This window comes from Myiozetetes cayanensis, unplaced genomic scaffold (assembly GCF_022539395.1).
Source record: "Myiozetetes cayanensis isolate MyiCay16 unplaced genomic scaffold, myiCay2020 scf16, whole genome shotgun sequence".
Taxonomy (NCBI): Eukaryota; Metazoa; Chordata; class Aves; order Passeriformes; family Tyrannidae; genus Myiozetetes; species Myiozetetes cayanensis.
Window position 1 is genome coordinate 14,349,059 of NW_026087270.1, and position 27,719 is coordinate 14,376,777.

The 27,719-nt window shown below is 43.5% G+C and overlaps 1 protein-coding gene across 1 annotated transcript in view; it reads left to right on the forward strand.

Annotated features, from left to right (window-relative positions):
- Nucleotides 1-5,176: 5,176 nt before the first annotated feature.
- PKD1L2 (polycystin 1 like 2) overlaps nt 5,177-27,719 on the forward strand; it is a 36,439-nt gene continuing 13,896 nt past the window's right edge. Inside the window, exons 1-26 of the mRNA XM_050311643.1 lie at nt 5,177-5,477; nt 6,057-6,221; nt 8,966-9,151; nt 9,915-10,025; nt 10,450-10,597; nt 11,616-11,836; nt 12,476-12,880; nt 13,930-14,102; nt 15,677-15,794; nt 16,274-16,481; nt 17,064-17,184; nt 17,451-17,592; nt 18,048-18,248; nt 18,451-18,596; nt 19,071-19,265; nt 20,092-20,217; nt 21,579-21,761; nt 22,708-22,832; nt 23,651-23,777; nt 24,265-24,399; nt 24,799-25,024; nt 25,266-25,459; nt 25,879-26,109; nt 26,331-26,432; nt 26,648-26,826; nt 27,156-27,302. Coding sequence (XP_050167600.1) covers nt 5,177-5,477; nt 6,057-6,221; nt 8,966-9,151; nt 9,915-10,025; nt 10,450-10,597; nt 11,616-11,836; nt 12,476-12,880; nt 13,930-14,102; nt 15,677-15,794; nt 16,274-16,481; nt 17,064-17,184; nt 17,451-17,592; nt 18,048-18,248; nt 18,451-18,596; nt 19,071-19,265; nt 20,092-20,217; nt 21,579-21,761; nt 22,708-22,832; nt 23,651-23,777; nt 24,265-24,399; nt 24,799-25,024; nt 25,266-25,459; nt 25,879-26,109; nt 26,331-26,432; nt 26,648-26,826; nt 27,156-27,302 — 4,616 coding nt within the window. The remainder of the gene's footprint in view (nt 5,478-6,056; nt 6,222-8,965; nt 9,152-9,914; nt 10,026-10,449; nt 10,598-11,615; nt 11,837-12,475; nt 12,881-13,929; nt 14,103-15,676; nt 15,795-16,273; nt 16,482-17,063; nt 17,185-17,450; nt 17,593-18,047; nt 18,249-18,450; nt 18,597-19,070; nt 19,266-20,091; nt 20,218-21,578; nt 21,762-22,707; nt 22,833-23,650; nt 23,778-24,264; nt 24,400-24,798; nt 25,025-25,265; nt 25,460-25,878; nt 26,110-26,330; nt 26,433-26,647; nt 26,827-27,155; nt 27,303-27,719) is intronic.

The window sequence follows — 27,719 nt, forward strand, 5'->3', positions numbered from 1 at the left end:
TGTGGAAAAGGGAGATTTCTGGTCTTATGGAAACGTGCAGATGAGAGTCTGCAGATGACACCAGTGAAAATTATGATGCCTGTAGATTGAGACCCAAGCAAATTCCTTTTGCCTCTCTGTGTGTGCCAGGCAAAGTTCAGTCTATTTGTATCCAGCAGTTAATGTTTTACCCAAAGAGGGCACCTTTAATGGTTTGAACAGTTCTCTAATTAAGATATTAAGGCAATGGCACATCTGATTTGTGCCGCTTAGTCAAACATGATCACGAGGACACAGGAGGTGTCATCAGGTTCTTCACACAGTTCTGCTCCTTTCTGCTGAACCCAAGGCTCACCTTGGCCATCAGGAACTCCAGCTCACTCCAGGACACACTTTAACCCCCTTTTCCTACTAGTCAAAGTTCTGCTGTGGAAAGCAAGAAGAGGTGGGAAGTAGCTGGGAAAGAGGCAGGTATCGAGGCATCAGCTGGATGGCAGGTGAGGAAAGTTCAGCTGCAGACCAAAGGCAGTACTAAATGCTTCCAAAGGGACAGTTCCTAGGAAAAGATCTTCAGGGAATTATCTAGGGGACATTTGTGCCAGAAGGTAACCATACACATCCTATAAACAGAAATTATGTCCAACCCAACAGCTCCTGAGTATAATCCTGCTTATCTTCATCCTGACCCCATCCTGCCAGGCATGAGCCTCTAATTTAATTATTGCACCCTTTGTGAGATAAGAATTGTTTCCCCTGTTTTTATAAACAAGATACCATCAAAATTGCAGCTTGGCACGGCTCACTGGTAAGTTCAGTGTGTTACCTCATGGAAAATTAAACAGCAGAAACAACAACAAGACCAAACCCTTTTCAGTCAGCAAATAACCGGGTGTCCCCATCAGGACAAGCAGCACAGGAGAGCAGGAAGGAAGGAAGGAAGGAAGGAAGGAAGGAAGGAAGGGTGATTGTGACCCACCTTCTTTATGCTCATTGGCAGATGGGCATTTTTAAAGCCAGCTGAGGAGATGGAAGGTGTAGGTGTACCCAGGGGCTTTTCTCCATCCCTTTCTGGGCAGTCTGCTCAGGACTCAGTTATTACCTATTCAGATAACATAAAGTTCTTCTCACTGAAGAACTTTACATGACACAGTAAAATGGACTACTCATGATCTTGTCTCAACTTAATGATAGCTGAAAATATCTTTTTCTACCTTAAAGCCAAAGTAATGTAAATCAGGTTTCCATTCTTATGTTTGTTTGTTAATAGAACAGAGAGATATTTCTGTTCCTGATAAAATCGATACCTTACATTCAGTAATACTCAGGAATGTAAAGATGGTAATATCCATAAGATGCCTAATTTGGGGCATGAAAGGCTGATTGGAGGAGGTGTCAGGGTAATCCTACTGCACCTACACATGTTAGATAAGCACTGTGTGTGCTCCTCTCCTGGGTCCTAATAATTTCAGCTTATACAGCTAAACTTTCCAGAGGGCATGTAAGTTATTTATATAAACTTAGATTAAAAAGACATAAATTGGGGATTATGAGTACTTGGAGATTTGGCCATCAAAACTGAGCTGGTTTTATAGGCTCAGTTTCAGGAGAGTTGAACAGCACAGGAAGGCTCCCTGAGAGAATTCCAGTGTAGGCCACCATTATATTTTTTAACACCTAATAAATTTTACAACATTGCAAACGAAATATGCTTGGATTTCTTTCACCTCAACCACTTCTACTTAAAAACAACAACAAAAAGTTAATAAACCTCGAAGGATCCATTTGAAAACCAGGATTACATCGTCTGTTGGGATGTTTTATATCACAGTGCTTTTCTGAAGAAACTTTCCCTCAATGGCCACCATCTGGTGCAACTCCTAAGGGCGAATTTGGACTGCGTAAGAGATCAGCAGGGCCCCCTAAAAACACTTCTGAGGGAAAATGAAAGTCTTAATGCAACAGACGCAAGAGAGCTCACAAACAAAGGAGTCATTCATAGCTTTATCTCAGCTCGCAGTGAGGGTGTGAAGATGTTGAGAAAGCTTTGTCACTGATTTCTAAGTCAGAGCTTGTGAAAACACATTTGCTTTGCGAGCCTTGTTTTGGCTGGTGAGGGAGTGAGTTTTAGTTGAAGTCACTGGTACACAGCACGTGGTTCCACAGCAGCCTTTCAGGCAGCTCTAACTGAGCCAGGATTAACAGATGAGATCCCACAGCAAGGTGCACCGTTTTGTCTCTTGCACACTGTTGTGTGAGACGAAGGAAAGTCTTAAATCATTTAAATTCAGCAAGCTGTAAAAGGCAAATAGACCAAAAAACCCAACAACTCACAACCAAAACCCCTTAGGCTGTGAAACCTCCACGTGGACTTCTGGCCTAAGAAAACTGTTTAAAAAAGAAAGTCTTCCTGTTGAGGAAGAATGCAAAAGGCAGGTTTCCCACAGGAAGGTAAGCTCAAGGAGCACTGTCTACTTGACATCCAGTCATTTCTCACTTATGAGTGAAAAGACCTTCAGAATTTTGTCTCCTCCTGAAGACCCTAATTTTGATGCCTAAAAGTGGTATTTTCTTTTAATGTAAATGCTTTTCGCTTTCCTGTGGTAAACAGAATAAACTGACAGACTGCTTTACTGGCACTAAAATATATGAAGTCAACGAACTGCAAAAGGAGGGAAATTGTCTTTCTTCCCCTCTCCATCTGCTGCAGGCAGCTGAAGAGTTACTTATAGCAACCGTAGATTAGGAAAAAAATGCACATTGCTATAGAAATTGCCAACAGTAGACTCACTTGGAGAGCTTGGCTTTATTTGTAGACATTTCCAAACATTATTTGTTCTTTTTCAGGGCCTGATTCAAAATCTGTCAAAGCCAGAGACAAGACTTCCATTAACTTCAGTGGCTTTGGAGCAGATTCCCAGAGGACAGCCCGTGGCACCCCCAGCTCGGGCATTTTTAGCAGTATGTCCGTGTAAGCAAATTTCCAGTTGCAGAGGGAGGGCTGGATGATGCTGCAGAACACATTCCTGACAGAAATAAGCCAAAGGCACCCACTGGGAATGCACAGGCTGTGTCACTCAGCCTGGCACATTTAAGCTGAGTCTCCTCTATCACACCTGTTCCTGCACAAACAGGCTGTGTTCCTTGGATCTCCAAGGCCAGAGTGGGTGTGGGGCAGAGCCTGGCAGGTCAGCAGGGCCCCAGAAGAAGCAGAGACTCTGAAGAAAATGTCATGCAAATATACAGTGGCCAACTGACTGAACAGCAGGGGCTCCTAGCTCTGCAGCAGCTTGGATGTAAAACAGTTGGGTTGGGGCTTCCCAAACTGAAGCCTGTGAAGGTTTGGATGTGGCCCAAAAGGGGTTCTTAAATTGTAGACATTCCCAACAGAACCAGCTGATAATCGTAGTTCCATGGTCTCTTCCAGGAAGGGGATGGGTGTCTGGGCCAGATCCATCAGATAATTAAAATGTGGGTTGGCCTTCTCCTGAGCGGGGAAACCCAGTCGGAATATTCACATCTCAGCTGCTCCGTAAGCTCTCCCTATTAATCAGTCAGAAATTCGTGTGGGATCTGCTCCAGTGGTTCCACAGCTGAAGTCCTGATTTGCAGGTGTGGTGAGAAAGCAAACATCCAGCACAGTGTCTATGGAGGCATCATCGTGCGTTTTCTTCCCCTTTCCTCTCATCCCCCACAATTGTCCTACCCATTAAACACTTTCCCATGAACATTATCTTGAAAACCCTCTCCACAGTCCTGCTTTACCCAGCTGAGCAAGACAGCCACGAGCTGGAGGTCCAGAAAGGTCTTGGGATTGAGAATCCCTCTCAGATGTCTGATGGATTGCACATACTTGACTTTGGCTGGAAGCTGCAGAGCTGGAGCTGCGCTGGTGCCCACACTGCAGGTGTGGGCATTGCCTTCAGCTGCCCGGTGCAGCCATGCAGGAGGCATTTCTGCAGCGCAGGAACCCATCCAGCATCGCTGGCTCCGGCACCTCTGGGATGCAGGAACTGGCTCACTGATCCGTGGCTAAATATAAGTGCATGTTCTTTCAGCTTGGGGTTATGGTGGCATAAATTAATCATAACGGCATCGAATCCAACCGAGGTGATGCCAAGGGCAGCAGGATCACAACAGCCAAAGACCTTTATTTGTGCTGCGTTTCTACCAAGGCTTTGCAAACCTGATGGGGATCTTTTCATGAGGAAGCTGAGATGCACTTAGGGATTTCAGCTCCTAAATGTTGCTGGGCTTGCTTCCTGAAGTCCATCAGCAGCCTTTGGAATGTGCACATAGGGCTCCCAAGTAGTTCTGATGATTAAGGCAATATTTTCTTCTTTTCTAAATCATTATTTTAACTTCAGGCCTTCTCCTCTACCTCCCAGCAGGTATAAATATTGTAGCTCTATAAAGTTGAGCAACTTAGTTTTTAAGGGATAACAGGAGCATTTCACTTGGGGTGTGGAATTTTAAGAAGACACAACAGTTCAAAATTAAACTTTCCTGGGACAGCTGAGATTAACCTGCGTATGTGTAAACAGGTGGGCAGGATGAATAGGATTCAATAATTATAGACATTGCATTAGCATGCAAAAGAAGCACCTCAAACAACAATTGTTAGAGATAAAGCAGTGCAAAACCATTAAATTGTTTTAAAATTTGTAAATTTTATCTAGAGGAGCAGTGTGTGTTTTCTCATCTCATAACTCCTCGCTTTGCTCTCTTTCCTCACTCTCCTCTCATTCCTATTATTATATCCCTTTGCTGATGTTATAAAGACCTCCAGCTTTAATGTTTGCACAATGATGCCTTTGATGGAGGAGCTTTATCTCACTTTCCCATGTGTCCAGCAGCAGAATATATCAACTTTATCTTGTCTGCTCACGAGGAAAACAATGCTTTAATGTCCTCCCTTCCAACTGATCCCACCTGGGATGTGACATTTGCACAATGGGCCTCACAAGGCCCTTGCAGGGGCTCAGCATCAGCACCTGCTGTGTTGTCTCCTCGGACACAACCACCATTATATACGGCAGGCAATCAGTTCCACGCCCTGCTGCTGCTGCTGTGGGAAGCAGCAAAGAGCAGGAACGCCGAGGACATGCCAAGGATGACATCCCAAACTTGTGAAGAAGGCAGCAAAAGGAGTGGTGGTGTGGTAAGCAGGATGAGTGCCACACAGGGCACTGAGCTGGGAATGTGGCTGGGGGTTGCAGTTCTGATTTCTCTTGCTGGAGGCTCGGCTGGGGAGGAAGGAACTGATGATGAAGGGACCCCCTGCTCGAAGTACCAGCAAGCTTTCAACCACTCCTGCTATGAGTTTGTGAGACTCCAGCAAAGCTTCACAAGTGCCCAGAGCTGGTGTGAGAGAGGAGGAGGGCACCTTGTCTTTATTCAGAATGAGGAAACTCAAGAGTTTTTGCAAAAACACATTGCTGAGGAGCAGGAGTGGTGGATAGGACTGATCTCAAACTCCTCGCCAAATGAAACTACTCACGGTAGGTGGTTTTAGAATCACATCTCCTTTTAATCTGTATCAGCCCATGATGCTTTCTTAACATGGTAGAAAATGCAATTAGTCTCTTTGTAGATATCTGGTGAGAAACCTCGTGTCTTTGGTTGCTGTATCTTCAGATCTATAGCAAGATGTTTTTCAATTGCCTGCTTCACTTCCCAGTTGCATATTATCAGCCTTTCCACTGGATCTTGTGGTTGTGTGAACACATGGTGAATCAGATCAGCCTGCTGACCCAGTGGAACAAATATGCTGGGTTAGATCTCCAGTGGAAGAGCAGGCTGAGCCAATTCATCCCACGAGGAAGTGCTGTGAGGTCTGATGCAAGAGAAAGGGTGGAATCCTGAGGCTGGGAGCACAGGACAAAGTGGCAGTGTCTCTTTTAATGATTGTATCAGGTTCAATATAAAATGTAATTGAAGATCTTTACCCAGACTAAACCACCTCTGCTTCAGTAGGAGCAGAGCTACAATCCTGCTCTGCAGGCTCTGACTCTTAATTGAATTACTGTGGAAAATAAACATTCAGGACCCAATTGTGTGTTGAATTTCTTTGTTCACAGGGTCGATGATTTGGCTGGACACTTCAAATATGAGCTACACTAACTGGCACAAGGATCAGCCATCTTCCATCTCACCCACTTGTGGGTACATCCTGAAGAATGCCAAGTATCAGTGGGGTGTGACTGAAAATTGCAGCCAGGAATTTGACTTCATTTGTGAGTTTGGTAAGGTACACAAGAGCTGGAACAGCAAAGTGAGTGTGCTGTGACCACAACTGGGCATAAATTGCCTTGCAGCTTTCAAAGCAGCTGGGCAATAACTTCATCAATCTTATTAAATGCAAACAAGCAAACTATACCCCCAGAAGTTGCTTTTTTCCAAAAGTACAGCCAGGCTTCCAAGGAAACCACTCCTGGAGTGAGCAAAAGTGAGAGCAAGCTTTCCCTATTTCTTCCTAGACCCCTCCCTCAGGTGAAGTCCAAGGGCTTCCCTGGTTAAGGAACCAGACAGGAACCTGTACTTTCTGATTACATCTCAGTGCTCAGACAGAAAATCTACAGACATTGTGTCCCTCAGGTTGTGATTTGGAACAAACAGTCCTGGAAAGGAATGGCTGCAATATCATCCCATTCAACATCTAGATATGAGGGGAATTTGTGTTCCTCACACTTTGTACAGAAGTGCCTTAAACTGTAACTAGAGCTGAGGTCACGAGCACTGGAAGGACAGTCTGGCTGTGGGCTCACTAATGCAAAAAGCTCTTGAATCAAGCAAGCAAGTACAGGTTCCCACAAGCCCTGGCAGTGCTGCTGCCCTGGTCCAGCACTCTACTTCTTCTGACAGAAATGCCAAGTTGTTCCACAACAAGCAAAGCTAATAATGGTTTACTTCCTCTCCTGATTTTCTGTTCCACATCCCCTCCCTACCCTCCTCCTCAGCACTCCCAGTTCACTCCCAAATCCCCAGCACGTCCCACCTCTGCAAATCCTTTTCCTTCCCTCAGCTCCCTCCCCTGCAGCTGCTGCAGAGCTCCAGCTGTATGTGCTGGCCAGCTGAATCCCACACTGTGGAACAGATAAACAGGGTTATATGTTATCCCCAGTCCTAACAGAGGCAGTGATGTAGCTCTTTCTCTTCTCCCTAGCAATTGCTTTTCATTAAATTTCAGGGTGTTTTGAGGTTTATATCCATACATCAAATTTGGCTGAAGATGACTAACATTACAAATGACTGGAGGAGAAGAAACTGGCAGCCAGCACAATCCCTTAAGCTTATTTTCCTTGCAAAAACAGTCTAAAATTATTTTTCCATTACAGCCACGGTAGACAACTGTCTGCTTGCAAGGAAACTTATCATCTGTTACCATAGGATCTGACTGAGAGCCCATTAAATTCAAAGAGAGTTTGCATTATTGGGCAACAATATCCTACACTACATCCATCATTCCACTACCCAGGAAACCAGCTTGTTGAGGCAATTACAGCCTTGTTTTCAGTATCTGCAGCCCATGTGCATTCACACATAACACAAATTACAATAACACAGTAGAGTCCTCTTTTACCAGCTTTGCATGCAAGGAATTAGATCCAATACCCCAAAGAAATGAGAAATATTTTCATTAGCTCCTCTGGGTGTTAAATGTTTGGAAATTCCCACCACTTGACAGTGCCTCAGTTTTTCTGTAAAATGGGTGAGTGGTATTTCACAGCCTCACACGTGGCTACTGGGAGTTGGTGCTCACTAACACTGAAATGAACAGTGGCTCCAAATAGTACCAATATTTGAATTTAATATCTCTGATGCCTGATAACTTGTCTACTTGATCATCTGAGCTACGAATACGGGCACAATCAACCCACCAGACAGTGTTCTGTCTTCATCCTTTCTTTGCCCATCTACCCGAGCACTATTTGTGATTTTTATTATTTCAATTCCACCCTTTGGTGCTCTGTGGGTTAGCAATTTATTGCAGTAAATACACAGGAATGCAAAGCAGGTTTTGTGCACCTTTCCATGTCAAAGTTGCTGAGACAACAAATACTGCAGGAAATCTTTATATAAAGTAAAGAACCAAAAAATATGCACGAGATAATAGTCTAGACTAGAATTGAACAGCAAGTTATTTTTCAAGCTTATTTAGAAAGCTCTAATCTGTAAACTGATCATGTTGCCATAGTTACAGCCAGGCTTAGCCTTTAAATAACAATAGCACACAATTCTTGCAGTGTGCACACACTGGCACAGTTAACCAAGGGACCTGAGGGGAATGAGCCAAACAGCAACTGGAGGACAATGTGTTTAAACCTGGGACAGCTGAAACAAAATCATTCTTTTGCAACACTCCCACCATGGGAGCAGCTTTCACATCCTCCTCTTCGGGGTGTGAAGTATCCTGATTGCTACAGGATACTAAGAGTTCTGAAAGATAATTTAACTGTCCCAGATTAATCAAAGAATGAGGTGTATGCATTCAGAGCTGTGACCTTACTCATCCGAGCGGCCCTGCTGGGTGAAGTCAGTCAGATATTACACAGGAACAAAGGTGTCTCTGGAGCACAAATGGGATCAGCTCCCATGCTTAATATGCAAACTCTTCTCCTCAGCAGTTCCCTGAATATTATGCAAATCCCACAGCGCCACAAGGCTCTTTCAGAAGTAACTTTAAACCTTCCAGTATTGCAAGTCAAACAAATGCTAAGACTTTTCCACAAAAAAAAAAAAAAGAGTTTATTTTTTGGATGAAAATATTTTTGTTTATTGAAAATGTCCTCAATGTTTTGTTTAAGGTGGTAGAAACATGAATCTATTAATTTTGACTTTTTAAAAATAATTTTTTCCCATTTTTTTAGCTTAGAAAGGGAGAAAAGGGAAGAGAGAGAAATAAAAAAAGGGGACATGCAGTAGAATTGTAGCAGGATTTTTCAGAAATGCAAAAAGTTAGATTTATTTTTTTTTTCTTTCCTACAAGAATCTGGCCAGAGCATTGCCTGTGATAATTACAATGCCACTGTACAGTGTGGATCTGGAGAAGTTATTGAGATTGGAGAGAGCTTCTATGGACGAAGGACCCCTCATTACTGTGTGTCTGACACTCCTCTCCAGGAGGACACAGGTGAAAGCTGCAGCTGGAGCAGTGTCAAAGATGAAGTGGCAGGTAATTTATGGCATTGCTGGTCAGAAACACAGAGTAGGCACCAAAGTTCCCCGTCCCTAAAGTAACTTTAACTTGTGTTCCTGTAGAGTTAGAGAATGGGAAAGTGGATTATTCCTAAAATGGAGGGGATCACAGAAAACTTCTGACAGGGAGGAGGTTCCCACAGGAGGCTGGATGGAAAGGAGGGACTTTGTGAGGAAAGAAGAGAAGGGGAGGAGAAGCAAAAGGAGGGACTTTGTGAGGAGCAAAGATTCAGAGAAGGAGAGGAGGAGCAAATGGAGAACAAAGGTGTACCTGGCTCCTCTCGCTGTGTGAAGAGATGAATGTGGACACATTCCTGCCTGACAAACTCAATGGGAGATGCCAGTTTGGCAGAGATGGGAGGGGACACATCCAGGCAAACCCAACTCCAACCCAGGAGGGTTGATACCCACAGCAACACGAGGGCAGGAGGGACCTGCTGTTCCCTTCCACGTGTGGAGCACCCAATCCCCTGGGGCCAAGGGCTCTGCTGCTTCCCAGGCTGTGACCCATCCCTGTGGGGATTCTTTGGGCTTTTTTACCTCCTCTAACTCAGCTTCATTCCAATAAAATGAAATGGTGCTAAGAAAGACCAGGCATTAAGCAACACACTAAAGCCAAAGTGATGTGGAAGTTTGTCTAGAAATCAGTGACATGGCACTGCTTCTCCTCTGCTTTTTGTTTCTCTGTTGTGACAGTCAAAGACAAAACCCACCCGATACAAAGTTCTCCTTCTTTCCAGCCCAGTGTCACGGTCTCCAGGCCTGCCAGGTGACAGCAGATGGCACTTTCTTTGGGGATCCTTGTCCAGCTTGGGGAAGCTATTTGTCTATTCAATACCACTGCAGGGAAGGTAAGAGGGAGAGGGGTTGTCAACACCAAAAGCCTGCCCTGCTCTTTGCTGGAACATTGTGACCATTGAAATCTATCTTAAATATCACCTCTCCATCCTCAGGGAAGAAATGGAATAGCAGTGACCACTAAAAATAAGCATAAAAGTGTAGATTCCCTGTCCTAACTATGAGGGTTTGGATAGAATACAAAGCTTGGAAATCCAGACACATAAAACACACTTGAATAAAATTATGTCCAACAGGGATCTTGACCAGTAGGTATGGAAAAGAATCAGCTCCCTGTCACAGCACTAATGCACACAAATCAGCAGCAGCAGCAGCTCTGGTTTGGAGCAGGCTGGCTCTCAGTGCAGGAAAATGAATTGAATTATGTAAGAAATGCAGACAAACACTGGCCTGGAATTCTGTCATTCTGTTTTACAGGTCTGCAGCTGGTGGTGACAGATACATGTTTTGTCTCTGAAAATGTCACAGTGAGTCTGAACTGGCTGCTCTCACCATACTCTGGCAACCTTTCCTGTACCATCAGCACTGGAGATGGTCACACTATCGATCCTTACTACCCTCCAACGTAAGATACATCCTTCTTGTGTCATCAGGCAAACACTCCATTTCATTGCTCGCACTTTACTGAATATTTCAAGACTCATAAATATGTTAAAAATTAAGTAGATTAATAATAGACCATAAATACAAGACACTTGGACCTGCAGAACCCTCTTTTGAAATTACTACACAATTTTATGTCACGCTGCCAACCACAATATTTCTTGTGTTTGTTATAATAAGTGTTTCCTATTTCTAAGAGAGTTTATTCCAGATCCTGAGACTCAAAATTACTGATCTTGTCCCAGTGCTGGGAATGACAGAGAAGGCCTCTAGAAATTTATTTATCTACTAATGGAATCCTACTTGAGTCAACTAGGAAAACAAGAGTACAAGAATGAAACCCAAAAATGTATTAGAAACAGTAAACTTTCTTCAGAATGTTTCTTCATTCAAACACCTACTGAGAAATATGCATTATCAGGACTGATGAGTCCTGATCTTTGCATTTACTGGGTGATACCATGGTAAGAATCTAAGGAGTTCAGGGAGAAGAGTGTCTGCAATATCACTGATTTGCCTTCCATGGTGTTTGTCCTTCAGGAAGGATATCCTTAGTGCTCTTTGCACCATCCCCCCACGTGTGTCAGTGATAACAGCAACCCCCACAGCCATTCACCTTCCACTGCTGTGGTGACTGGAGCTGCACCAGACCCAGGAGTGAAGAGACATTTTTGCTGGCACGGGCAAGGAGAGAGGCAGCTGCACCTAAAACTGTCATCTCCCTACCTGACAGCAAAATGTACCCACCTTAGAGATGTGATTTGAGAATTACCACCCTGATACCAGGAGGTATTAGAAAGGGAACAATCTTCAACCCTACAGATTCTATGCAAATAAACAAGGCATTGCAGCGATTGCAGGATTGCTGAGCCAGGTCAGAAATTTGGGAGTGTGACCAGTGAAACCATTTAGGGTGAAGGACTTCCCAGAACAGTCTTCCACAACGAGCAGATGTTCTCTTTGAATTCCAGGCTGGTCAGCAACATCACACACAGATACTCCTCTCCTGGAGAGTTCACTGTCTTTGTGGAGTGCAGCACCAGCGAGTGGCACGTGATGGCCCAGAGGCAGGTGACAGTCCAGGACAAGATGGATCAACTCAGCATTACTGGGTGCTACAGCCAGCACGGAGCTGGGAGCAGCTCTCACTGCCAGGCACTGTATGGGGAGGTGTTGTGGATTCAGGTGGAACTCAATGGAGGTGAGGGTAATTTCTCTGCATGATTTCAAGGGCAGGTTAAATACTCTCATTCCTGCAGCTGAATGCTCCCAGCTGCATTGGAGGGCTTCTCTCTCAGAGATATTCCACCACTAAATCATAAGTATAAATGATTTTTTCCTATTTACAAAGCTGACAGAGCATCAGTCATAAATGCTGTGGATTTATAGGACTAAAGTTAGAGTTCATGCTCTGACAGAGCTCACGCTCTGTCAGAGCATGAACTCTAACTTTAGTCCTATAAATCCACAGGATGCCAGTCAGAATGTTTCTGTATTTGAAGTTAGAAACTCACAGGAATGCTTCTCTGATTGAGGGTAAGAGGATTCCACGCTGAGCTGGGCACATTTGCTGGTGTTCATTTCTTTCTCACACTTCAAGTGCCTGGAAACCACGTTTATGCTGGAAAAATAAAATTCAGTAATGTATGAATTCTTTTGGCTGCCCAGATAGTACCAGCAGGAAACACGTGATAGACTTCCATAAAGTCACCCAAAGTGACTTTATTAAAAAAGACTGCACTGCTGCAGTTCTTGTGACTGGAATGCTGCACAAAGCCACTGGAATTGGTTGGCCTGTTCCACAAGCACTGAGGAATTTCTTTGGTGTGTGTTTTCACAGGCAGTGGAGTGACCTACATTATGGTAGCAGATAACATCACCCTGGCTGAATCCAGTGCCAAGGAAGGAATTACCCCTCACAACCTGACACTGGACAGTGCCTCCCAAGAGCTGCTGGGCCCGGGGACACATCAGCTGGAAATCCGAGCGTCCAGCAACACCACGGCCTCGGAGATCTCCGAGACTTTGGCTGTTCACTTAGTGGAGCCAATATCTGGTCTTGAGGCTGTGTTGGCCTCCCACACTCTGCAGCTGGGGGAGAACGTGCAGGTGAATGTCTCTGTGCATCGAGGTGCCCCGGATGAGGTGACGGTTGAGGTGACAGGCTCGAACGAGACTCGCTGTCACACGGAGGATGGGCCTCGTGGGGAGCCTCGCACCTACGTCATTCCCACGCACTCAGAAGGTACAGCCCACCCATCCCCTGCTTCCCAGTGGAGCTCCCAGAGGGAGTCACAGCATCCTGGGCTGGGGGAACAATAACGTGCAGATGAATTGGGTGGCTTTTCTGACTGCCAAGCTCGGTCTGCAGAGCAGTGGGAGCAGCACGGTCGTACTGACTTGTGGGGAGCTAAAAACCTTGAGCTCCCCACGGAGACTGAAAGCAAAGCTCCACCTGAGCCTTGCCATGGAAAAGACATGGGGTTTATTTTTTTATGACACAATCTGATTCAAGTACAGATGAGGACATTTTCCTGAATCACAAAGTGTTTTCCTCCTGTTTGTTCACATGTGTAACGTTTCAAGTTTAGACTCCTCTGCATTTTACTCTGAAGGAATTAACAATCTGAGGAGTTCTCAGTAGAGATGACAAAGAACAGGGGAGCTTTTCTGTGTGCCCATTTCCAACACATAGTTTTCGTGGGAGTTAATTATGAATAAGCTTTTAAGTAATGTTTTCTTTCCATTATCAAGTAATCAAGGCCTTTAAAATGTGAAATTAAGGAGTTTGTGCTTAGGAGTTAATTCAGTGTCAGAAGATAAAAAAATCCCTCCTCTAATGAACTATTCCAATCCCATGCCAAGGCTGGAACAGTTGAAGCTAATTATAATTTCATTTGATGTTTTAAAATTATTCAATATTAAAAGTTTTATTAGGTCTTCCTGTACCCATTTGAACATCCCATTCTTTCAGGCAGAAATTTTCCAAGCAGACAGCTGCTCTCTCAAGATGCCTGAACTCATTTGGACTCCAGCATTTGTGCACCTCTAGTTTACTGTGTGATAATACAAACAGCTGGCAAAGAACAGCGTGGCAAGGGCTAGGAACAAAGGCAGATGGGTTATCAGAAGTTGAGATAAAGGGGAATATTCCTTGAAAGACTTTTCAGCAGTGGACATCAATCAGAAAATCCCCTGCAAAAAAATGGGATTTTCTATACAAATTATGATTATACCCCAAACCTGATGGACTGGTCCCACTGCTACTCTTAAGAGGCTATTTGTCTTCTCCAGGTATTTTCCTGGTGAAAGTGGTGGCCAAGAATGCCTTCTCAAACATGAGTCTGGATCTTGGATTCATCACTGTGTTGGCAAACTCTTCCCATAAAAGAGGTAATTGCGTTAATCTGACAGTGCTGGTTTTGAGGACACTTCTTGCAATCAGAGCCCTTAATGGAATATTTATAGTTTGCATCTGGTAATTGCTTTCCTTCCAGCAACAGTGCTGAAAAATTTTGTGGAGGCTTCTTCCTGATGAAGGCAGATTCCCTGACTTTGAAGTAGTCATAAATTAGCATCACCCTGCATATGCTACACATTGCACATTTGCTGTTTGTCCTAGAGGTAATTAGTGGAGTTTATGGCTCAGGACACAGCTTTGAAACCAGAAAGTCTTTGCATCACTGCAGCCTCATAATTGCTGTCAGTAAATGCTCGTAGATGGCTCATCCTTACATTTACAAAGTCAGATTACAACAGGAATAAAGTAACCTTAGCTCTAATTGTGCTGAAACTTTTCCAGTGCTTCCCCCCAATTTTTCTTTGTACATCAGTGAAACTCCATCACCTTTTGCGAGTGTATTTTGATTTACACCATTATGTGTGGAGAATCAGGATCATCTTCACAGCCTGTGATGAGCTTGTTGTCACAGTTTTGCCTATTTAATTTGACTGTTTTTATCACAGCTTTAGAGTCTGACTCTTCCAGCCCTGTCTTTCACACTGTCAGGAGCCAAAATCCTGTGCATTTAAGTCATATTCACTGAAGATGTCTGAAAGCTTTACAGGTAGCACGAAAATATTCTGCCTTTTTTTTTTTTTCATTAAACAGATTCTGCCAAGGAAGAAGGCAGCTACGAAACAAATATCCAAAAGGCAAGTGTAAGTATTATTTAAGGATCTGTCTTTAAAATTGAAATACATATAAATTTTTCTTAAGACATAAGACACTGGAGAGAAGTATTCATGGCTTAGTAGATTAGGGACCAGGTGTTGTGTGCTCCAACTGGTTTAACACAAAATCTACACCAAAAGTCTTGGAGGAAAATGTGTTTTCAGGCATTCAATCTACAATTTATTAAAAAAAAAAAGATTAGAGAAAATGGACTTCTCCCAGCTATTCAGTTTTTGGAAGTTGAAATTTGTTTGGATTCATTTTTAATTAATCTACTTGGATATTGCAAACCTCTCTCTGAAGGGTGATCCTTCAAGCAGAATTTAATATATTTTTATATTATTTCCAAGTGTTTTCCACTTCTATATTGGAATGTATAAATTACTTTGCAATGAAAAAAAACCACCCAGTTTATGGCAAACTAAGAAGTTAAGGATACATCAATTGCTAGCAGCTGTCCAAATTTAAAGAATAAAAAACGCCAGATAGAGTATTTTATCATCTTAGGGGTCTGGTTTGTAACTGTAACACCAGCAGACAGACATCTGCTACAGGAGATATGGTGCTTCACGAGAAGGCAGCGTGCTTTGCAGCATTCCTGTAGGAATACCTTGCACCAGAGGAATATAAATCGAATTCAAACCCAAGTTTATTACAGTTTGTTGCACAGAAAGACAAACTCAGCCACTTCTCTCCTCTCTTTATCTACAGCTGTCGTGTATCCAGGGACAGACCATTTAAACTGCAGATCTGCATCCAGTCATTTGGGGTGTAAACTTTCAGATCTTTTTCATTTCAAAGAAGCAAGATTTGTGTGTGTCTATACACACTCCTGTCCTAACTGATGCATTTATTATTATTATTTAGGATCACAAAAGAGAAGCCAAAATCTATGTTAGACCGAGTCGCCACGTGGATCCTTTCACAGCTGTTACACTTGGCTGGCCAGACAACACCAGGAATTCCAGTTTTCTCTGGTCCTGTGGTATGTGAATTTCCTGGACTTTTTTCACCATTATTTTGATGAATAACAAACTCACTGTCGTGTCAGGTCACGTGGTGAAAATCTGACTAAAGGATGGTTTGTTTTCTGGCTTTAAAGTTTGCCACTCACTGTACATGAAGGATGTCCCTCCACCTTACCCTGGTGCTAACACCGAGCTAATCATGGGATATAACGTGGCACGATACTCAGCTTTGCCTTCTCCCAAAGGTTTCAATTTAAACATGATGCAGAAAGATTTCTGGCTGAAAATTGGATTCAGGACATCTGTGTTCTGTCCCCATAATTATCCTTCACCTCATACATTGCTTTGAAGGAGTCAGCCAGTACTCTGAACCCAGATTACCAACTCTTTAAACTGGGTTTAGGAAACTTTTTTGCTCTACAAAGCTCTTTAAAACCTATGGCAGGAAAGTCCTTTATAAGGTATTATTCTAATTATAAAGGAAATGTTTGTGCAGGAGCTTGCTGGCCTGCATGGAGTGAATGTGTGCTGCAACAGATCATCCTAACCAACCAATCTGAGGTGCAAATCCCACCTCCCTGCCTTCCTCCCCCGAAATCAGCAGTGACTGTCAGGATTACAGTCCGAACCCACGGCGGTGAAGAGAGGCAGGACGAGCAGTGTCTCTATGTGACTGCAAAACAAGAACTGCAGCTGGAAATCAGGTCTGTTTTTAACCCCAGTATTCACTGGTTAATGTTATTCAGTGGTTAATGTTATTACTGCACAAATATAGTGCAAGGCCACAGTTACCAATAATAGTGATAATAAAGTGATAATGTACTTATAGAATCGTAGAAACACAGAATGGTTTGGGTTGGAAAGGACTTTAAAGATCATCTTGTTCCACCTCTCTGCCATGGGCAGGGACACCTTCCACTATCCCAGGTTGCTCCAAGCCCTGTCCAACCTGGCCTTGGACACTTCCAGGGATGGGGCAGCCACAGCTTCTCTGGCCAGCCTGTGCCAGGGCCTCCCCACCCTCACAGTAAAGGAAACTTATTGTTGTAAACCCATTTACAGCTGTAAAAGTACTGTCTTGCTGCATTTTCCAGTCCACATTTCTGAACATAATCCTTTGATTAACTGAGTAATATTCTTCTCAAAACACTTTGACCCTACTACATCCTTTCAATGTTGGAGATTTCCATATGCAAACCTCATTGAAACTGTGGGAATGAATGCCATAAGATATGTCTGAAATTGCTGGTAGAAATCTCATACAGTTACTGTGTAACTCCTTACAGGTGTGAGGCAAACTGCAAACCAGTGAATGTTAGTGAGGAAGTTGTTTTGAGTGTCTCTGGACAGAAGGACTCCCAGGCCATACAATATAACTGGTATTTGGATAACACATCCCAGACCAAGGTGAGAGCACCAGATTTGTCAGAAACACTGCACACACAAAGATAAATGTCCACCCTGAGGGAAAGCCACAGGGGGATACTTGGCCAAGTGGATGCTTTAAAAATATGAGTGAATATTGAGACAAGGGGTTGCCTGGTTTGGGAAGGGTTATAATGAAAGGCGCCAAACTGCCCCCCTGCTCCTGAGAAATCACAACAGAAAGCACAACAAAGAGCCTTTTTGCTGTCCAGAAAACAGCCATGTTTTCTCTCTCTCTGATTTTCCAGTCTACAACCCTCCCTCTGGCCTGTGGCCTGACTGGTTTCCGGCAGAACTCTTTGAATTTGCTTCAAAGCAACACATCCGTGTTGAGAATGAACAGCTCCTTCTTGCAGACACAGGGAGAAGCTTTTCAGATTAAAGTAACAGGTAGGGACAAGCAGGGTTTTAGGGCTTTTCAGACTCCTTGGAGATAATTCTCTGCCATCATGACACCACACTGACATGGAAAGCTGTCACTTTATATGTGGGTTCTTTAAAATAACAAAGAAGTTTTTTCTGGGCTGTTGCACAGCAGGACAGATTCAGTTGTCTTGCTCCGAGCTGTCTGTAACTTTGTTCAGTCCCATCCAAAATGAAGCTTTGCTAACTCTTGATCAAATAACACAACTTTGCTTTCTAACGCAAACATTGCCGTATTTTTAATAGTCCTTTTCCTCTTACGGTTTATTCAGTAGCAGGATTTCATTTCTAATTAGCCCCAGCCTGATGTCTGTGGTGCCCGAGGGAGCAGCACCGTTGCTAGGTGGGCACAGTGAGTGCCCGGAGCTCGGCGCTGCTGGGCACGATCATTGCCGACGTTGTGCTGCCTCCCCCTCTCCCAGCAGTGACTCAGCGCCGCTACGGGGAGGGGATGTACCTTGTCAGCACCGTGTCCCCGCCCGCCATCCCCGCCTGTGCCGTGTCTCCCGAGCGGGGATCCGTGCTCTCCACCTTCAGAGTCTCCTGCAGCGCTCCCGGCGTGGTGGATCCCTCGCAGCGCGGTCCCAACAGGCAGCTCACGTACTGCTTCTATCTGGAACCAAGTGAGTCCCCAGGGGAACTGTTTGGCCGCTCCGCAGTTTCAGCAAGCGTTGCTGCTTCCCTGACGACAGCAAAGGCACAACCTGCTCTCTCTGCAGGGACGCTGAGCCCGAGTCAGCCAGGCCTGCCCGGAGTCCCCTGTTTGCAGAGAGCAGGAGGTGTCTGCCTGGTGTCTGGTAGGTCAGCCCCTCTTTCCTCTTTCAGATTCTCTCCTGGACTGCAGCCCGGATCCTGAACTCTTCCCAGTCTATCTTCCACTTGGAGGAGAGGAGAATAACTTTACTGTACACGTGACAATTACTGTTAGCAACAGCTTTGGTGACACAGTTCAAACAAACGCTTCAGTGAAGGTACATGATAGAATGACTTTATTTCAAGAACTCTCAAGTTGATACCTAACCCATGATTCACTTTTGGAGCTTGTTCCTATTTTTGACATATCACTTCCTTCTGAATGTGCCATCATCACCATTTTCCCATCTAACAAAGACTATTCTTTGTGTGCCCAAGAGTCAAAAGTATCTTCCACTGTCCTTTCGGTAGGACAGAAGTTGGAAAGATGATCTGTTTGGACATTGAGCAGCATAAGATTTATTTAGTGAGTCTGGAGTTACTCTGTAGGCCCCAAGAAACTCCTGCTCCTTCCCCAGTGCCCCAGTAAGAAGATCCTTATCAGGCCATTAAAAATAAAACATTTAAAACAGGGAACATGAGGTTTTATGTCCCACTGTAGCGAGGCTGTCATTAAGATGATCATGGAAGCTGCTCAGAGGTCATTATAACAGTGTTGGCAATGCTGAGAGCATTTCTGATTTCTTCACCAGGTTGGACCTGCAGATGAGATGGATGGGAACCTGACCCTGCAGGGCATGGTGTCTGAGAAGGCAAACACCATCCTGAGAGATGGGAACAACAGCATGAGCCTTTTGCAGCTGTACAAATCAGTGACATCTGTCCTTAACCAGCAGAGCCAAGAGGAAAGCTTTAACACGTCTTTACAGACAAACACACGAAAAGAGGTCAGCCAGACACTTGTTTTGTTGCAGTGCAATGTCATATAATGGACTCTTCATATTCTTTGACAACTCTGCAGCCATAAAAAGCTCACATATCACCACCTGAAATCAATGGAGGTTTCAAGTTTCTAGCATCTGTCTCAGTGTTTGGCACAGGTTTCAGCTATTTTCACTATTTGCCTACATAAATAATTTGTCTTACCCCCCACCAGTAAAACAATTAATTCTCAATTGTTATTGCATTAATTTAAAGTAGTTAATTTAAACCTAATTTTCCACAAACCATTTAAATATTGTTAAAATAGCCTCTCCTGTGGTATAAATACCCTATCCAATTTTCCCCCAAAGCACTAGATGGCAGGTAATTTTCTCTTGCCCGTTTCAGCTGCCAGTTGATGTTTCAGTTGTAAGCTGATATTTGTACAGGGCTTTGAGTGCCTCAGATGAAAAGATCTACAGAAACGCAATGTATCCTTCAATTATGATTCATTATTTGAATAACATCAATCACACATGGCTCTGCTTTCTCTGGAAATGGCATTTACACAGTAATTCACACACATTAGTACAAATTCTCACAAGTAACTCTCTGTGCTCTTAATGGATGTGAAGTGTATGAATTCTGTGTGCTGGGAGGTAACATAAAACTCATGATTATACAATTATTAAGGCAAGCGGCATCTTGTCACTGGGCCTAATATGATCCTTGTTGTGGAGTCTTACTCTCCTTCATAATTTACAGCAAGCCTGGCTGTCAATATACAGCACTACTTGCACAGTCCTAATTAGCATCTTGTTCCTTTGCCTAATTATCCCTTTTCATCCCAAGCTCCGAGGGCTGATGCTGACAACTCTCTCTGCTGTTAATGTAACATCAGTGCAGGCTGCTCTTAAGATGTCAGAGGTGTTGAAAGAAATCACTTACAGGAGTGAGGAGCTGTCTGTCTCAGCACAGGTAAGATCCAATTCATCTTCCATCTCCTCACACCAACAGTGGAGACTCTACTGCATCCCACTGACCTTGGAAGAGTTTCAGTGCCTTACCCATTTATCTTACCCAGTTATCTGTTCTTACCCATATTTTCAACTCCACCAGCATGTCTATTTTGACCAGGAGGGAATACATTTTGCTGTTTAGAGTAAGTAAATCCCACTCTCAGATATTGTCTCAGCAACCTCTGCAATCCAGGCTATGACCATCACATTTATCATGCGTTTTTTAGATAGAAACCTTCACTTTTAGTCAGAAACATGTTAGGATGTATGCTTTGTCTTGTAAAGCACTTTTAGAACCCTGAAGAAAAACTGTCCAGGAGGGTTTTTTTTTCTAGCATTTCCCACATTCACTTGTCCCTGATCCAGGCACTGCCCAAAATGCACACAGGCAAGCTATCAGTGAGGCAGCACCCAGACCAACTGGGCACAAATGTGCAGATGGGTCTCACAAAAAGTATCTCTTTAATCTTATCTGGCAACATGACATTATCAGCAGATGATGCTATTTATGCTTAAGGTGTGAGCACATGGGAGGACAGAACAAACTGTCACTGGGGAAGGTTCCCAAACATGCAGGCAATAAAAAGAGCTCTCCTGATTCCTGATCCAGTGTAGGGTTGGGAGCATTTCAGCAGTATGTGGTTGACTTTGGCAAGACAGGAGCAGAGCTCAGGCTCAGCCCTCACCCTCCAGTAAGGCTGCCTGGAGTTTGCAGGCTGTGGGAATGGATGTGTCCAAGCTTGCACTGAATTTGCCTGGCTCCCTCACCACCCTGGGCTAAAAGCTGCCCAGTGCTTTCCCAATCCCAAAGCAATCCCTGGCTGCATTCAGGCACAAAATAAAAATTGTACAACTCGTTCTGCTTTGGCACCTGGCACAAGGCCAAGGGTACCACTTGCTGGCAACTCAGTAGGGTTTGTGGGAACTAAGATTGAAACACTTGCTTGGCAATATGGTGGTATTTTTTAGGCACACCATCCAAAAGTATAACCTAATTTACTACATTGCTGTACATCCTAACAGTGCCCTTCCCCAGTGTTTGACAGACAAGCTTCCTTCAGATTGGTTTTACAGATGAAATCTGTAGAAACAGGCTGCATTTCTCAGGGCTGTATTTCATTGTAGTCTAGCATCTAGTATATAATCTTTATTAGCATTTGAGGCATTACCCCAGCACAAATAATTATAGTAAAACCAGCGTTAGCCACTAACAGTGCCGTGAGATTACTGCTGTTGCAATGTCCAGTAAATGACACCAGTGCCAACCCTGTCAGCTGTGGTACCAGCACATCTGAACTGCTCCCTGTGTTTTTCCTGCAGGTGGAAGCCAGCAATACTCTGAAAGATGTCAGTGCTTCCCTGCTGGCTGTGAACCCTGAGGACAGCAGAGATGATCAGAAGTTAAAGGAAGCAGCCAACCATCTCTTTAATGCAGTGAGCAACGTCCTTAAAGCTTCTGCAGAACTCAGAGCTGTGAACTCTTCAGTGCCAGAGGCAGACCAGGTAACTTTGGTTTGGCCCAGTTTGTACTGGACTGTGTGTGAACATCTGTTTGCTTTGGAGAGGAGCTCTGCTGCCTCTTGTGTTTTTAAATTGGCACTGGGAAGGGTTCATTGGGACACCATGAGGAAACTTCTCCCCAGTTAGATCTGTTAGACTGAACATTTGCTACTGAAGCTTCTTAAGATTTGTTACATTTAAATCTGGACAGGACAGGGCACTGCAGCACCAGTGTATGACCTCTAATGGATGACAAGCATGTGAAGATGTTTTTTCACCTTTGATTCTATCCCTTCCTTCTGCCCCTTAACTCAAGGAAGCCACAGGTATTCGATATTCATGATTGCCACCACTGCAATCAGCTCTGGGTCCTGCTTTCACTTTTTCAGAAAGCCCACTCTGATGTAACCTGTTTATTTTGTCCTACCCTTTCCTATGGAGATGTGAATTGATCTGAGTGCTTCATGGGCTGCACATACTGTAATTTCATCACTGTGAGGGAATAGGGCATTAAATAAATCTAACCTGAGAGAAACTGGTCAAGCTCTCCCAAGATAACACACAACTCACACACAATTGATACGTAATTAGGTCTTGCTTTTCCAAGTACCTAAACACTAAAGTGTGCACCTAAAGGGTTTTCATGCACAGAAGTGCATGGATGCTTTGATTGATGTCATGTTTGTAGTGCTTCAAACTTCAGCGTGTAGAAGTTAGAAATAATAAAATATAAAAGTAAAATCTGTAAGACATTTATTTGCTGTCTGCAGTGTTTCAACTGAGAAACTGAATTGCTGATAGAATAACTTTTCCTGAGATTAAGAAGCACATCACCCAGTTTGTCAGCTTTGGAAGATGCTGAAATTTAAAGGAAGCAAAGATAAATGATGTGCAGCCTGATGATTGCCAGTACCTTTGTTGCAAGTTTTCTCCTCTAATCCTTTCCCAGATTTTGGTGTCCCACCAGCTCCTGAGTACAGTGGAAAATCTCCAGAGTGCCCTCCTGTTTGGGAAAGCCCCGGATGATGAACCCACAGTGCTCACCACCCCTTCTGCCACAATGTACATGCACAGGTAACAGCTGCAGTGTCTCCCACCAAGGCTGCTGAGAGTTAATGAGTTTGTTCCAAATATTAATTCCACTGTGTTTAAATGGAACCACCCAACTAAATATTGCAGCATAATGACAACTTCAATAGTGCAGTGAGGCTTCATTACTACCTGATAGTAAGAACAGTAACATCCCCTTAGGATTTCTCATGCTGTGTCTCCTTTGACCAGCAGAGAATTTACTCCTGTGTCCTGGGAGAGGCAGCAGTCACCTACCTTTGAAATGATGTGGAAAACACATCGTGCCAGTTAAGGATTTCTATTCTTTTCCAAGTTGCCAACAATGACATGTTACATAGAACTGTAACCAGCTTGGCAGAAGCAAATCCTGAGGAGCCTGATGAGCGTTCTCCATTCCCAATAATCATCCCTGAATTGTTCCCAAGAGCCTGGTTTTCATCCACCTCCCGCTGTGCATTCACACCAAGAGCATGTTCACACAGAAACCACGAATGCCTTTCCCAGAAGCACCTTGGGCACAACTCCCTATGCAGATGTGCCAATTCCCCCCCTTTCCTGATGATTCCATGGCAGTGTTATGTGCAGTATTACGTCAGGGACAGATTATTGTACAAAGTATTTACTGGCAGAGTTAGAAAGAGTTTTGCAACTAAGTTATCCTTGTGAAGAGAGAAAGCTTTTTCCCTAGTTATGAAGTCCATGTTATTGATGTTTGGTCTTTTTCTGATGTGGTTTTTTTTTTTTTTCCTTTATTTTCTATCTCTTTTATTTTCCTATCTTTTTTTTATTCTGCTTTGTTGTGTCCAACCCTAACTGGACAGATTACAAACAGAAAACATGGATGGCACGTCCATTAACATCTCCAATTCCAGCTCTGCCAGCTTTACTCTCCCATCTGCTTCCTCTCTCAGTGTTTCAGGACTTGATGATGAAACAGTGGATATAAGGGCAAGTAAACAGCTTTTATCTGACACACCCTCCTGTTATGACAATAAACTGAAGTATTTTTGGTTGAGGAAATCTTCATTTATCTACAATAGGTAGCATGTAATTGTCATATTTTTATAATAAATTTTTAAAGGCCTCTCTCTGCTTGATTTGACCCTCTCAGGAGGGCCCTACAATACCTGCAATCATTTTTTTCTTTCATTGCATCTTTTCCAACTCTGCTAAAAAGGGGTTACAGATATGGAAACAGTAAAAATTGCTGTACACATGCCACTCTTCAGAATCAAAATCACTTTCAAGGTTTGTGTTGACCTACCTTAGGGATAAGGTAGATTCTTATTTAGATCTGAATGCAGACAAATCTTCCTGAAAGTTGAGTCCTGTCTGGGTCTGAGCTCAACCTTTCACTCTTCAGCAATTTAGATTATGAATATAATGAAATATTGTCAATATCTCGGTTGTCTGATTGTTCATGTTTTGCTAACAGATGGTGAGCTTTGCTGTGAATCCCTTTTTCTCCAGTGACACCAGTTTTGACATCAGTGGAACAGTGGGGGGTCTAAGTCTTACTGGTCTGGATGGCTTGGTCATACCAGTCAGCAACCTCAAAGAGAACATTGAAGTAAATCCACTATTTTCTATCCCTCTTTTTCCTTTCTGCATTAATGAACTGTCATTTGTGTTTCCATCTTCTGTAAGGAGAAAACAAGTGCTGCAGTGTAGATTGCATTAGATAATGGGATGATGTCTGCATTTGTTATATGGGGATCTGTGTGATGGGATGAATGAAATAACAGATATTTCTGTCTTTTCTTAAAAAGGAGGCATCTTATCCTTCATTTAAATGGCTGTGAGAAAGAATGTTTTCAGAGGTTAGCTGACATTAGCAAGAAAATGACTTTGAAGCTGATATTTTTGCTGGCCATGCTTTGCTGATGTTGTGAACAAAGATAACGTAGCTGCATGGTAGGAGCAAAGTGCTTTGCTGTATTTAAACCTTTGCCTTTCTGTTTAAAACCAGATCATGTTACCAAGGCTTTCAGCAACTCAGGAAGATAAGATTCTGTTGAATCTGGGCAATTATAGCACTTTCCAAGTCAATGTTACCTCAGATAACACATCTGTAGTGATCCACCTGGAATCTGAACACGACATCCCACTAATCCTCTACCTGGGGTACGGTTATCACCCAAATGAGACTAATTATGATATGAAAACCCATCTGTTCTCTAAGAAAGCTGCTGGAGGTAAGATAATGGTTAGTGACCCGTGAACTTGCAGAGTGAGCCTGGACCATGAGTTCAGATGTGCAGCTGGAAAGAAACCTCTCACAGGAGTTTCAGTCTGTCGTGCGTCAGGGTTCCAACAGGAGCAAAGAGGGGGATGCTTTGAACAATGAGCTGCTAAGAATTATTTCATAGCTGTTTCTTTGGTTTATTTGTTATGTGTAAATCTCCATGCATTGAAACTAAAATGTTTGTCTTCAAGGTGAGACAAACACCTGGGTTCTCAGCCCAGCAGAACTCATTTTTGGAGAAGGGACCTACTATTTCACGGTTTTGCAAGATATGGGAATGGATTCCACAGTCCATGCTGGGCTAACTGTGGGTGTCACTTGCTTTGCATCCCGCTGTGTATTTTGGGATGAGCGCCAAGGGAGCTGGAACAGTCATGGATGTCATGTAAGTAGAGCAAAACAAAACAATGTTCCTGTTACCCACTTCAAAGCCAGCCCTTATAAACCACCATCCTGTGGTAAAATGATAGCCCTGAACTCACACCTTAAAACAAGATCATTCTGAGATGTTTTGACAAACTGAAGAAGTTTAGTCTCAAATGACATTTTCATTTCTGTTTCCTGGGATGAACTTCGAAGAAGAAATTAGAAAATGTTGACAGGGTCATATTACATTATAATGCCTGTTATTGGCCACATATTAATGTTCCTGACTGGAATTTGAACCGTTCTTTTGTGTACAGCAGTTCTCTGCACTAGCTCACCAATCTCAGTGCTATCTTTTCATTTGCTTGGTAAGTCATCTAATACTTTAAACCCAAATGTTTTATCAAGATTTTTTTTTTTTTTTGTGGTGGGTTTCAGGTAGGACCAAAAACAAATCCTAGAAGCACACAGTGCCTGTGCAACCACCTGACTTTCTTTGGGAGCTCCTTCCTCGTCATCCCCAATGCCATAGATGTCAGCAAAACTGCACAGCTCTTTGGCACATTTGTGGACAATCCTGTGGTGGTGACAACTGTAGGATGCATCTTTCTGATATATGTGCTGGTGGTTATTTGGGCTCGAAGGAAAGACATCCAGGATGATGCCAAAGTAAGTCTTCAGCTAATAAAGACTGGATGTATTTAGGCCAATTCCCACCATGCCCAGGCTGGGTTAATAAGAAGTCTTTAACTTATCCTGCTCCCTTCCCTGTAACTCTGTTTACTGGTAAGTTAATTTTGTTTACAGGATGACAAATTCCTGCTCCCAGCTTTCAGGAACCCACACTTCCAGGCCAGCTGACACACTGCTTGTGTTGTGTTGTTCTGCAGGTGAAAATCACGGTCCTGGAAGACAACGACCCCTTTGCTCAGTACCGGTACCTGGTGACAGTTTTCACAGGACACCGCCGTGGCGCAGCCACAACCTCCAAGGTATCCATGGCACTGTGTGGGGAAACAGTTTGTGCACCCACTCAGGGAACTGGATGAATAGTGGAGTGCCTGAGGCTGTTAAACAGGACAGCTCAAATGCACTGTCTAAGCTAGAAAGTCCTAGATTTGATGGAAGCTGGAGGAGCATTCCAGAGGAATAATCGTACATAGGACTGAGATGTGCAAGTCTTCATTTTGCCATCTTTTTTTTCCAGGTGACTCTCACCCTCTATGGAATGGAAGGAGAGAGTGAGCCCCACCATCTAACTGATCCTGATACACCTGTGTTTGAACGTGGAGGAGTGGATGTTTTCCTTCTCTGTACCTTCTTCCCTCTTGGGGAACTGCAGAGTATTAGACTGTGGCATGATAACTCAGGGGATAGTCCGTCCTGGTGAGTGGAGATCTGAAGATCCACACATTTTTCTTTATAATGAGAACAGTTTTCCTTTTCTAGCACTTGAGAATTACCCTTCCTAACATTCCAGAAGAGAAGAAGTGTTAGTTTCTCATTTTTGCAGGTGAAATCATAATCTAAACTGCACGACCAGGAGTGCTTCCCATACCCCATGTCCAGTACAGGATGGGATGTGTTCTGTGATTTACAGTTTAGACACATCCTAAGAAGCCAAAGACCAGAGTTTGTCCTCCAGAAGTGCTGTCCAGTTCTGAATTTCACACCACTCATTACATGTGATTGTGCCCTGTATTTTTTTCCAACAGGTATGTGAATCGAGTATTAGTCCATGATCTGGCATGGGATCAGAAATGGTACTTCCTCTGTAACTCCTGGCTAGCCATTGATATTGGAGAATGTGTCCTAGATAAAGTGTTCCCAGTAGCTACAGAACAGGACATGAAGCAGTTCAGGTACCTTTATTTTATGGACTTTTTTAATCTTGATAGCAGTCAATCTAGAAAAGCAAGCATGGAAAAGAAAGACCAAAGCCCCAGACAAAAATGAAAACAAGGAATGTCTTTCCAGTGCTCTGAAAGGGCTCTGAACAAGGAAAAGAGGAAGGATACAGTAATACCACACTGGAAAGACTGGTGTTAAAGTCTGACAAGACCTACAGAAACCCAAGCATCTTCTCTTATGTGTAATTTCCTTAACAATTTAAATAGAAACTGCTGATGATTCACTTTCCCTCCATGGTGGCCAAAAGGAAAGGACATAAGTAGCTATGACCACTCCATGCAAATGAAACCACAACATCTGGTAATTTCTCACCGTTATTATTCCTCCTGACAGTACCTACAAGCATGATGAGGTCAGGACATTGAACT